This window comes from Talpa europaea (assembly GCF_964194135.1).
Source record: "Talpa europaea genome assembly, chromosome: 13".
NCBI lineage: Eukaryota > Metazoa > Chordata > Mammalia > Eulipotyphla > Talpidae > Talpa > Talpa europaea.
In genome coordinates this window covers 30226268-30238450 of record NC_140080.1, presented here as the reverse complement: position 1 = coordinate 30238450, position 12183 = coordinate 30226268, and the positions used below count along the sequence as shown (strand labels likewise).

At 53.5% G+C, this 12183-nt stretch overlaps 1 protein-coding gene across 1 annotated transcript in view; it reads left to right on the top strand.

Moving 5' to 3' along the window:
* The window catches only part of TRPC7 (transient receptor potential cation channel subfamily C member 7), a gene marked incomplete at both ends in the record, with an annotated part of 151748 nt that extends 139767 nt beyond the window's left edge, over positions 1-11981 (top strand). Inside the window, 4 exons of the mRNA XM_084252620.1 lie at positions 3185-3406; positions 4108-4188; positions 9594-9669; positions 11812-11981. Of these exons, the coding sequence (XP_084108746.1) occupies positions 3185-3406; positions 4108-4188; positions 9594-9669; positions 11812-11981 (549 nt within the window). The remainder of the gene's footprint in view (positions 1-3184; positions 3407-4107; positions 4189-9593; positions 9670-11811) is intronic.
* Positions 11982-12183: the final 202 nt, after the last annotated feature.

The window sequence follows — 12183 nt, the reverse complement described above, 5'->3', positions numbered from 1 at the left end:
CCCACCCCCCAAAGGTAGTATTTTAAATAGTGGGAACCACGTGTGTGCCAAGGCAGGATGAGGTGAAATAGTGTGGTATCTTTGGCGCCACAAGAACATAGACTGTGCTAGAAAAAGAGCTCACCGGCCATGGCCCCTGCCCGCCACCCCCACCACCTCCAGAAATGCAGGACTGTGTTTATGGACATATTTTTAAAAAGTGTCTTGCATATTTGGTCTGTGTGAATGGGTTACTGCGGACCAGTCTTCCCTGCCCTTCTGGGGCTCAGTTTCCCCACGTCTAAAAGAAACCAGACGGTGCCTGGACAACCTGTAGGTCTCTGTCCACTCCCCCCAGATGGTGGCCCAGTGCTCACAAGTGAACTGGCGTGGGAAGCTGTGGAGTAGCATGAGAGAGGTCCACTGGTTTGGGGGCAAGCCTGTGACATCCAGCCTCCCACCAAGGCGCAGGTCCAGCAGGTGGGGAGCACACATCGCAGCCCACCCCATGCCCACCCTGCAGCCTGGGCGCCTCCTTCTGGAAAGTGCCGGCATTCACCATCACACTGAAACATGACAGAGTAGCGCTGAGCCTGCAACAATGGGGGTTTGAGCTTCAATCCACTTATAAGTGGATTTGCTTGTAAACAGATGACCTTAGTATGTGGTGTAGATAAATACAGTCCAGCCCATCCTCTACACATATTTTCCTTATGATATTCTTGATACCGTTGCCTTTTCTCTGCTTACTTTATTGAAACAATACAGTACATCACACCCTTAACACAAAAATAAGTGTTTACCTCCTGTTTGTGTTACTGGTGGGCTTCCGGTGAACGCAGTTTGGGGGGGCATCAAAAATTATAAGTGAATTTTCAACTGCAGGGGAGGGTGCTGGGCCCTCATCTAGTCCAAATCCAAGGCCCCACAGCCCCTTGCCCACCATCACCCCCACCCAATGCAGGAGGTGCCTCTCCCACCTGCCCCTCCCACCGCCTCAGGAGCAGCACTGCTATCACCCCCTCAGTCGAATGAATTTTCACCCTCCTTGCGCAAATCCTCCCTGTCACATTTAAATAAGTCTCTTGATCTTAAAAAAAAAAAAAAGAGAGAACTACAAAAAATCCTCCCTCTATCTCACTTTCTAGTTCTCAACTTCTTTCTCTCCTGCCAGCTCTCTCAAAAGAATTATTTACACTTCTCTCTGTGTCTCCCACTATTTAACGCCTACCCCTTTTGCACCACCGCCCTACCTGTGACCTGATTGTGAACTTTTTGGGATCTGAGCTCAGATGCCCGCCACAGGGGCGGCGAACCCTGAGCCCTGACCGCGGCAAGGCCTAGCACCCAGTGCCACAGCTCTTAGCACAGCTGGTCCCTGATGATTGACTAGCACACTCATGTCATTGGTTTTAGGAGACACTTGGCCCATAACACCCCTCTCCCCAGCCCCCCAAAAATAGTATTCTAAATAGTGGGAATGAATGTGTGGCTTGTCTGCACAGCTTGTCAGCACAGCCAGGCACACAGTAGGAGCTCTGTAAGTGTCTGCTGAATGACTAAACATTGAATACTAGGCACTGTCAAGCTATGGAGGTAATAAGTGTGTCAAACTGGAGGTAATAAGTATGGGGTGCTTGCTAAGTGCCCAACGCTTCATGCATTTACTCCTTTCATTCTCCTAGCCTGTGAGGTAGGAATGATCTTCACTTCACAGGTGAGGAAACTAAGGCCCAGAGCAGCCAAGTCACCTGCCATGGTTACACAGTTAATAAGAACAGGAGCAGGACTTGAGCCCAGGCAGACTCCAGGTGAGCTACCCTGCTCTCAGGGGTCCCCGTCACACCTCTCTAGTGTACAGCGGTGATCAGGAGCGAGCCCTGTCGTCACAAAGCTTCCAGTCTGCAACCCAACAAGATGTCCCCACAGGCCAAGTCAGGAGCTGATGGGGTCTCAGCAAAAGCAAACAAAATGGTCAGGCTGCTGGTGAGGACTATCTGCTCGTGACAAGTCCCGGCAGCCTCGTGTGGGCCCTGGCTGGGTTCAGCGCTCCTTTGGCGTGAAGTAATTGCCTGTCCCCCCACCCCCTTCAGCCCCCACCCCAACCCGGCTCCAGGAGCACATGCTCAGAGTCAGCTTCAGGCCCATAGCCGGGGGCAGTGAGCTCTCCCGCTCCTGCACAGCTAGTAAGGGGATGTGCGCCCAGTTCTGTCTGATTCCAAAGTCTATGCCTCTTTCCTGGTTTCAAACCACCCCCCTAGGACAGAGGCCGAAGAGTCTGCCTAGTTAAAAAAAAAAACAAACAAACACAAACAACTGAGTCTCTCGGGGGTGGGGGCAACTCAGTCTGGTGTTGACCTCAAGTCAGAAGTAACAGATCTGGGGTTTCAACCTACCCCCCTAGGGAAGAAAGAATGGCCGGTCCGCGTCCTGCTAAGTGCAGCCAGGGAGTTATGCAGAGTCTCTTAACATCCTCCCTGGCAGCACTGACCAATAAGAAATAGACTCTCTAGTGAGAAATACTGTGTTGGCCAACTTAGTAGCCACCCATAGGCGCCACGTGCCTGCTAAATACACAAAAAGGCCTCGCCCCAACTGAGCTGTGCTCCAAGCACAAAAGGCAAACTGGATCCCAAAGACCCCGTGGGAAACGATCTATCAGCTCTCTCCCTGGTCATTTCTATAATGGGAACATTTTGGACGGGTGGAGTCACTGAAACACGGCATTAGAATGGACAGCCATTCCGTCCTACTCTTACAAAGCGGCTCCGAGAAAACCCCGGCTGGCCGGGTGGCGCGCCCGGGAGGCTGCGCCGTTTCTCTGGGGCGGCACAGATCTGGAAGCTGAGGCCCTGGCGCCGGGGGGCCCGGCACGTCAGGTGGCAGAGCTGGAAATGTCAGGGGCAGCATGATGAAGTGGCAGAGAGGGAAGTCCTTTGGTAGGTGGCGAGTAAAGAATGTTAGTGAAAAATACCTGAGGGAGGCCGATGATAGTGAGGTTTTCAGCGACGGGTGCTAAGATGGAGAGCTGGACAGGGGCTGACGGCGTGTGGCTTTCATGGGAGCAAACCCCCCGTCTGGTGCTGCTGCAGCCTCGGTAGCGAGGAGGCTCAGGCTGTGTAAACTGCAGTCCCCCCGCCCCAGACCCGGCTCGCCTGCGACATCGTGGCTCTGATGGCGTGTGGTTATTTCCCTTGTCCCACAGGAAGACGCCGACGTGGAGTGGAAGTTCGCCCGCGCCAAGCTCTGGCTGTCTTATTTCGATGAAGGAAGAACTCTACCTGCCCCTTTTAATCTAGTGCCAAGTCCTAAATCATTTTATTATCTCATAATGAGAATCAAGATGTGCCTCATAAAACTCTGCAAATCCAAGGCCAAAAGCTGTGAAAATGACCTTGAAATGGGCATGCTGAATTCCAAGTTCAGGGTAGGTGCCCTGCACGGGGGCCCGGGTACTGGAGAAGGCAGCAGGAGGGGGAGGAGGGAACCTCACGTGCTTGACTCAGAAGTGCTCCCCTCACCCCACAGAGGCCAGGAGTCGCTGTGTCTGTGCCTTTCAGCTGAGGCTCAGCTGCCCCCAGTGAGGAGTGCTCCCCACCAGTCTCACGTGGAATAGCTCCTCCCAGCGAGCGTCTGCAGAATGATGCTGGGAAGAAAGCTGCCCTGCCTATTAGCTGCCCTCCTGGAGCTTCTCCATGTTCATTCACACAAAAATGTCATCATATTAAGAAGAAAATGCACATAGCAGGATAAAAATGAATACCATACGTTAATGAAAAATACATTAAATATTGACTATAAAATTTCTAACAAAAACATTTAAACACACAAATAAGCAAAACTAAACTTCCGAGGCGCCCTGGGGGAGAAAATGCAGTGTTACTTCAACTCAATGCTTCCCAAACAAGGCTGAACACACAATACTGCGTAAGCCTCCACGTCCTCCGGAAGGTCCCCGAGAACAGCATTTTAGGTACCTGAGCACCAGCAAGCACGTGCGAGGGCCCTCTCTTTAGGGACAGCTCATGTGTGGGTGCTGCATGCGTGACATGTTTACACATGTATACCGAGCTCACGTGACGGTATAATGTACCATGTATTATGCATGCATGCATTTTTTTTTTCCAGAAGACTCGCTACCAGGCTGGCATGAGGAATTCTGAAAACCTGACAGCAAATAACACTTTCAGTAAGCCCACCAGGTACCAGGTAAGCATCCTGTCCCAGCAGGGGCAGCATCGGCGCCATTCGGACACAGATTAAGTCCCATTAAGGCTGCTGCATCCCCCAGGAACACGGCCTCCCTCCATCGCTCCTTCCTTCCATACATATTTATTGAGTGCCTGCAACAGGGACAGAGACAGTGAGCGAATATACACACACGTGAATCTGTAACTTCCAATTGATCAAGGTGCCAAGAAGAAAGAGTGCAAAAGTGGAGAAAAACAGGGAGGCTCAGCTGAGAACTAGCCCTCGGAGGAGGCGTCTCCCAGGAGAGGACAGCTAGCTCAGGCCTCTCGGAGGAGGAGAAGGCAGCCAGGTAGGGTCTTCCGGGCAGAGAAAAAGTACCAGCAAAAACTGAAGTGGAGAAGCTTGACAGGTCTGAGCTCCCCAAGCCCCTGTCAGCAGCGGGAGGGGAGAGTGATGAGGTCAGAAGAGAACGGGGGGGGGGGGGGGGGGGGGGGAGTGCAGACCACGATCGGGAGGTGGACTATGTTCTACATTATCTCAGAGGGCGGTGGGAAGAGTTTACCTTTGGGGAGGGAGAAGATCTTAAAATTTTATGCATGACTTAAGAAGCCTCCGTAAGTACAATGACAGGAAAGTGCTGGGGTCGAAAGTGGGTGCAGAGAGACCAGTGTCACCCAGGAGTGTAAGGGCTGGCGCCGGGGTGGGGTAAGGTGGGATGAGGGAGGACGCAGACGCATTTGCTCTATGGTATAAGCACAGAGCCAGCGACCAAGGCAGACCCACGGGTATGGGGGGGGGAGGCAGGTGCCTGCCGTTGCGGCTCCTAAGAAATCAGTGGATACTGGTGTCTTCAGTGAGAGCCTTGGCCCTCGACTGCCAGCCACAAAGTTTATTATAAAAACTAGGAGAGCTTCTAAGGTTGTAGTCCCTGCCTTGCTGTTGAAAATTAATGCCAAACCTTTCGTATCAGTTGGAATGAGCCCATGAAGCCGTGTTCAGTGGTAACCACAGGATATTGATTATAACAGGTCAGGCCAGGGCCTCACTAGGGGTGCAGGGATTAAAGACAGTGCTATCAAGTTCTCACCAGTCACTGCAGCACGAGTTCGAGTCCCCAGCCGGACAGAGAGAAACCCACATGGTGCGGCAGACCTCTCCTGTCTCGCCCGCTGCTCCCCTTAGCAGTGTATTTCGTCAGTCTGCTTGTTCTGCTCCCCATTCTGTCTCTGGTGAATCCTCTCACCCTCCTGCACCTCTGGCCTGTACTCCAGCTCTTGCATGTATAAATAAATAAATCTCAAAACAAAACAAAAAAGAAACAGTTCAGGCCACTCTCCTCCTGCCCACTCCTGGATGACCAGTCTTATCCGTGCCAACCACTTCTCATCAGATGTAAATTTGACGCAGTCTTGAGGTCCCTTCTGGGCAAGGTGATCTGTGCCTCCTGCCGCCCTCCCAGAGGGAGCAATGACAGACTTAGCATCTTCCAGACACAGGTCCCTAATGAATCTCCATCCATTCTTCAGAAGCCAGCAGTGCATCTAGGCGGATTTAAGTGTGCAATTAAGAAACAGCTCACCGCTCAAAATATGAGTTTTATCAGATGACACAGGTTCAGAATTGGCAATGGGCAAATCTTGTATTTAATCAGGCACAAAATTGGGGCTGCCCATTTGATCTGCTTTGAGTCATTTTGCAGAACAAATCCTTTGGTCAAGGGAAGGATTTTGATTTCTCAGCTTCTCTGAGAGAGGGACAGAGTATCTGTGTCATGGGTAAGGCCACGTCTCTCCCAGGCTTTGAGCAGAATCAGTGGCGAGAAGAGGAAGGCTGATTGTGTGCTGAGTGCCCTGTGCCCAGAATGAATCTTTTAGGAGACACTTTTCAAAAGCATTCTCTGCACGATCACATTTCTGTCTCCCGCCCTCTCTGGCTGAGCCCCTGAGCCCCTGCCTTCACTCGCCCCAGCTTCCCCCTTTGATTAGACATCATTTGGTTCGCTGCTGCAGGCTCATGGTGACCTTGGGAGCAGCTCACCTTGTGTGCTGTGAATGTGCCAAGAGCAGCCTGGGGCTGCTTATCCCAATAGTTGTCACAGGAAAGCAAAAAGGCAGATGGGGCCAGTCGGCATCAGAGGGACAGGACCCCAGGGACAGCACACCGGAGCGGAGAGCCGCTGCTGTCTGCCCAGGGCTCCGCTGCACCTGCTCAGCCCAGCGAGGGGCTCTGCGTGCCACAGGGCTATACCTTAAAATGACAGGAAAGGACAGCCGGGAGTTCATCCAGGTGTTTTGTTTGTTTGTTTGTTTGTTTGTTTGTTTTTACCAAATTGCTGTGACAGGTGGCGTCCTTCACCCCCTTTAACGAGTGAGAGAACTGAGGCCAGCGCTGCGGGTCACATGGAGACCTATGTGCCTGGGAAAGGCCCGGCGAGTCTTCCTGGCGCTGCAGGGCCTCCCCGAGCCTGCCCTGCGTGTGCCCACGGTCCCTGGCAGCCATTTGAGCCCTTTAAAAATCCAGAGACTTAACGACCTACTTGGCTTTATTAAGTGACTCCTGAACCGGGCAGCATCCCGCCTAATACCGCCAGGCTTGCCCACCTGGGGAGACTTCTAGACAGAAAGAGGTGGGCAATGTTATCAGCAGAAGGAAAGATAAGTCAGAGTGGGGGCCTGGTATGAGGGACTCCACGTGGGGGCTGTTTTTTTTCTTTTTAACACAGCGGAGGGAAAAGGCGCTGGTGCCGTCACCAGGCTGCAGGCAGCAAGCAGAAGGAAGGCTCTGACAGTGGCTCCCCTGCGGCCTTCTTGGGCCCGCTGGTGGCCTCCCATCTTGCTTTCCTCTCAAAGCAACTTCCAAACGGTCAGAGACGCGAGCGCCCTTCCTCTTCTTGTTCTCCCGGCTGCGCCCGGTGCCCGGCACCCGCCCTGAGCAGCCCTGTCACGTTGCCAGCGTGACAGACTCGACACCCAGGTAGTCTCGGAGCCTGTCGCCTGGCGTCTCTTCAGCAGACCCTCTCGATTGCCTAGACTTCACGTGTTAGGTGTTCATGTTATGTGTGTTGATTCTTCAACTTTGGGGTCCCCCTGTTATGAGGGATAGGAAGTTCCTTCAGACCAGAGGTTTTCTGTGCTTCACTTTACTTTGGCTTCCGGGGGTCAAAATTGGTGTTTTTCACAGAATACTGCTTTCGTGATGTTTTATTTTTCCAAGTGGCTTCTGTGGACATGACACCCATCAGTGGAGTAGACCCCTGGGAATGCAGAGAGGGCCAGAGCGGGCTCCCCGCAGTGCTGCCCCGTGTCTGTACTAAACCCGTCAGCTTGCTGGGGTTCGTGGAGACCCCACAGACTCGGGCTCCAAGAGTTTTAGCCCTTCATGAGCAGAGGGCTCTCAATTGAACCACAGAATCCTGGCACCATCCATCCTTCACATAGTCTTTAGATGCAATCTCCTACCCCAAGCCCAGGGGAGAATCTCCTCATGCCTTCTAGAAGGCCTTTCCTGTAGAGATCACAGCAAACAGCACAACTTGCCAGCCCTGATTTCTCCTTTTCTAATGTTTGATAAGCCCAGTGGAACCAACAAAAGTCTCGGGAAGCCTCCCGTCCACTGTGTCCCAAGTAGCAACGTTGCTTCCTCCCCAGATCCTACTTGGTTTGGCATCTTCAACATCCGGCGTGTGTTTCCTTCCTGGGCTATGTCTTGTGCTGCGCAGGCTGCTGGAAGAGGCTGTCTCTCCCGAGGCCCTCTCCCCACCCGGCAACAGCAGAGGCGCGTGGCCCTCAAAGTGTGGGCGGGGGAGCCAGGCGCCTTCTTCTCTGGACGCAGATCTAATGTCACGATCATTGCTACCCTAAGTTCTTTGCCAGGATAATTTCATGAGGTGTGTTCAGCTCCAGCACAGGAGTCGATCGATTACAAGAGAAATCAACACTTGATTGTAAAGTAGCTTGTCTTGGATGATTTTACCCACATGCAGGCTGATGTGAGCCTCTGAGCTCGTTCCAAGTAGACCAGGGGACGCTATGACGGTCAGTGGGCTGGGTGCATTAAGTGCATTTTCCATTTATGATGGGCTTACCGGGGTGCAACCCCCCTGGAAATCAAAGAAGACCTCTATTTTTTTAACTGAGGCATCCTGCTATACGGACTAGGAGGTTGTCTGCAAGAAATCTAGCACCGCAGTCTAACCACTACTCGGAGAAGACCAGGTCTCTCTGAGAAAAGGCTGCTACCTGAAGGCAACTTGCTAATTAGCTATTCAGCCTGAAATCAGGTCACAGCTTGAATTACAGAGGCAAGAGGACCTCCAGCCTGAGGGCCGAGGAAGACAGCATTGGCCTGCAGGGGTTGCTCTGAGCTCCAGCACTTTGCTCCTTCCATTGTAGTCCTGCAACCTCAGGGCAGGAAGGCAGCTCCTCTTTCCCTTGCCAGAAGCATTTCTGAGTCCATGGACTCAGAGACTGAGCAACAAGTTCAACATCACAAGGCAAATCTAGGGGCAGAATACAGGTCCCTCCTATCAGGAAAATGCTGCCTTGCCCTGGTCCTGGCCGTGGGCCGGGTCACAGGCAGGGATGACCAAAGAGCAGGGATCCCTTCCTCTTGGCCCAGCTGTTTGGTTCTGGCAAGATCCAGAAGTCGCAGCGAGCAAAATATATTTAAATCTTGTGATTTCGCAGGAACCCTGGGACAACTAGCTGGCAAAATCCAAAGTTCACCTCCTGCAGTCTTTCTTACACTCTCTATTCTGGGTGTCTCCAAGTGTTTACTCATGCTCAGAGAGCCCAGTCTCTGCGTGATAGATGCAACCTGCAGGCCAAACCCTCCCCCTCCAGCAGGACTGGTGGGCAGTGTCGGGTGCGGGGGATTTCTGAGTGGTTCAGTGGTGTCTTGGCAAAAGCTTCCAAGACCCGGCTGCATCTGTGTCTGGAAGGAATTTTCCAAGGTACAGCGTCCTCCAAGCCTACACTAAGCGAAGCTGCTCTCACGCACTGCACCTCAGAGGGAAACCACTCCCCCCGGGGCTGGCCTGCTAGGACCTCAGATTTCCCTCCTGATCACATCAATTGTTGGAATAGAGAAAAGCATCTCAAGAGCTGAAGCCCCAAGATGAGAACAGAGCAGACGAGGGTCACTGTGAAGGTCAGGGTGGAGACTGGCCCAGGGCCCTGGAGCAGCGCTGGCGGGTCTGACACGATTCTCTCTCTCCTTGGCATTCAGCGTGTCCAGTTCTCCCCTCCTGCGGTCAGGGGCCATTGAATCATGAGGAGACAACTGAAACAGACTGGCCCAGGTTCCCAGCAGGCAGCACAACCTCTAGAGGGAGGCCCGGTCAGGTGCTCTGCAGCAGAGTGGAGGCCTGCGTGCTCCGTGCCAGGGGCCTCTGGGCTCAGCCCTTCCTTATGTTCACATTTCAGAAAATCATGAAGCGGCTCATAAAGAGATACGTCCTGAAGGCCCAGGTGGACAGAGAGAATGACGAAGTCAACGAAGGTAAGAGATTGGATTGGTTTCCTGATGCCCTGATGCTGGACAACGGCAATTATCTCCCGATCCGTAGTCGGAAGTTGCACATGGTCCCACCAGGCTGAATCAAGGTGTTGCCAGCAGGGCTGGTTCTGTTGGCGGCCCTGGCAGGCTCGGTTTGCTGGCTCCCTGGGTGCGCTGGCAGAACACCTCCCCGTGTGGTTGTCTGCCCCCTGCTGGCTGTCAGCTGGGGCTGCCTTAGCTCTGCCCTCCAGGCTGCCCTCGGGCCTGCATGAAGCCCCTGCATCTCAGCCACAGGTCAGCAAGGCCCTCTCACCCTGCCATCTCCCTGCTGTCATCACACTGATCCACTCTTCTGCATTCCTCTTAAACTCTGAAGGAATCCTGAGTAGATTGGACAGTCCAGAATAATCTCCCTACTTAAGGGCCACTGATTAGCAACCTTAATTCCCTCTGTGAAGGTGATTCCCTACGGCCAAGTAACATTAGCATAGTCACAGTCTCCAGACATGACGACCTGGACGTCCTGGGGGTGGCACTCAGTCGTCTGTCCACCACTGTGAGGGCGGCCTGGGTTGGCTTCACGTTTCTTGAGTGCAGGAGGGTCCGGAATTCCTCACTCCCAAGCAGAGAGAGAGAGGGTACCTCTCCGTTCCTGCTGGCCCCATCCGTCTCAGTTCCAGGCTCTCAGAATCTGACAACCAGCGGGGTTTCTCAAAGCACACGCCCTCCACATCTCTTGTTTAAAATGCAGGTCCCACACCCCACCCAGGCCTAAAGATTTAGCATCTCAGCGTTGCTGGGGAGGGGCCCGGAGTGGGCATTTTGATAAGAGCACAGGTCATCCCCTGCACACCGTAGGTGGCCAACGACATGATTTCCACAGTGCGGGTTGTTCTCAGTCTATTTTAAGCTATTACTTTTAAGTGAATAGTAAATTACCTTATACCAGGTAATTAATCTTTTTGAAACATCTAGGACAAGTACTTGCTACCTAGAATCACCCTCTCCCATAAATGAAGGTACCAAGTCTCCCCTCCCTTGGGCCACAGGGGCAGCCCAGAGAGCCAGGTGTCACAGTGACGCCGCTTCATCTTGGGGCGTCAGCCTGGAGCTTGACCATGACCGACTGGCCCAGGGCTGATGCTGTCTAGGGGCTGAGCACCCACCCACCCTCCTTCTGGGTCTCCCACAGAAAACCACAGGCAACCCAGAGTGTGCCCGATGAACAACAGTGGGGTGACCTAGATTTCATGCCACTAGCATTACACTATGAAACTGGGGTCACCTGTTGCACCCCATGAAAAGAAAATAAGGAGTGTATGCATTTGACAAAACTGACCAAACTGTACTTTTAAGATCTGTGTGTGACATTGTCACATATTTTCTGTGTGTGACAATGGATATGTGTGTGTCCCCAGGTTGTGGGGTCCCTCTTGAATCGAGTCTGATACCCCAACTATCAGGAAAGAAACTTTTGGCTCCCCTTCATGGTTAGAAAGGTTCCCATAGCCCATGTGGATTTCTAACCATGCGGGTCTCTGAGGGCATAAACCATGCAAGTCTCAGTTGGGGGTCCCTTGCTACCCAGGAGGAGGGGGAGACCCTGGAGCAGTGCGTTGCCTGTGGTCTGGGTCGACCGTTCTCCTGGTCCGAGGCCACAGCCATGTGCTGAGCTGTTCCCTTCACATGCTTGGACGTTCTCCCCTCAACCAACAGCACAAAAAGGACAAAGCGTGGGCATCAAGAGTCACTGTCCCAGTCAGTGGGGGTGCTGCTGCCTCTGGAAGTCTGCCTTTCACAGCTCCACGACCAGCATGTAACACTCGTGGTATGCAATAGGGCCAGACACAATACCGCCCTGACCTTGCTTCCTCTCGCCACCTCAAACCACTACCAGAGAGGTTGTCCGGGACCGGGAAGAGGCTATCCGGGAATGAGAGGCAGGGGCTGTCCGGGGGTGGGAGGAGAAGGGGTTTCAGTGGCTGAACGTGTCCTTCAGTGGCCGGGAGCGGAGGCAGGTAAGGATGCCTAGGTCGACTCAGAGCTCTGCCCCGGGGCCAGGCCAGGAAGAGGCACTTACCCAACTGCAGCTGGGTGAGCTGCTCCACCTCCTCGTAACCACCACCACCTCATCTGTCCTCACAGGTGAACTGAAGGAAATCAAGCAAGATATCTCCAGCCTGCGCTACGAGCTTCTTGAAGAGAAATCGCAAGCGACCGGGGAGCTGGCAGACCTGATCCAACAGCTCAGCGAGAAATTTGGAAAGAACTTGAACAGAGACCACCTGCGGGTGAACAAAGGCAAAGACATCTAGCGGCCACCTCAGCATCTGTGACTTCTACCAGCATCCCCAGGCCAGGGTGGGTGCCCCTGCCGGCAGCCCCGGCGGCCACATGGGGGCCCTTCTCTGGGACACTGCAGGGTCCCTCTGGCGCGGCCCTGGGCAGCTGCGGACCCCCGCGGGCCGGTGGCCTGCCTAGACCCAGAGTTGCTGTGACTCTAGGCTGAGGAGGAAG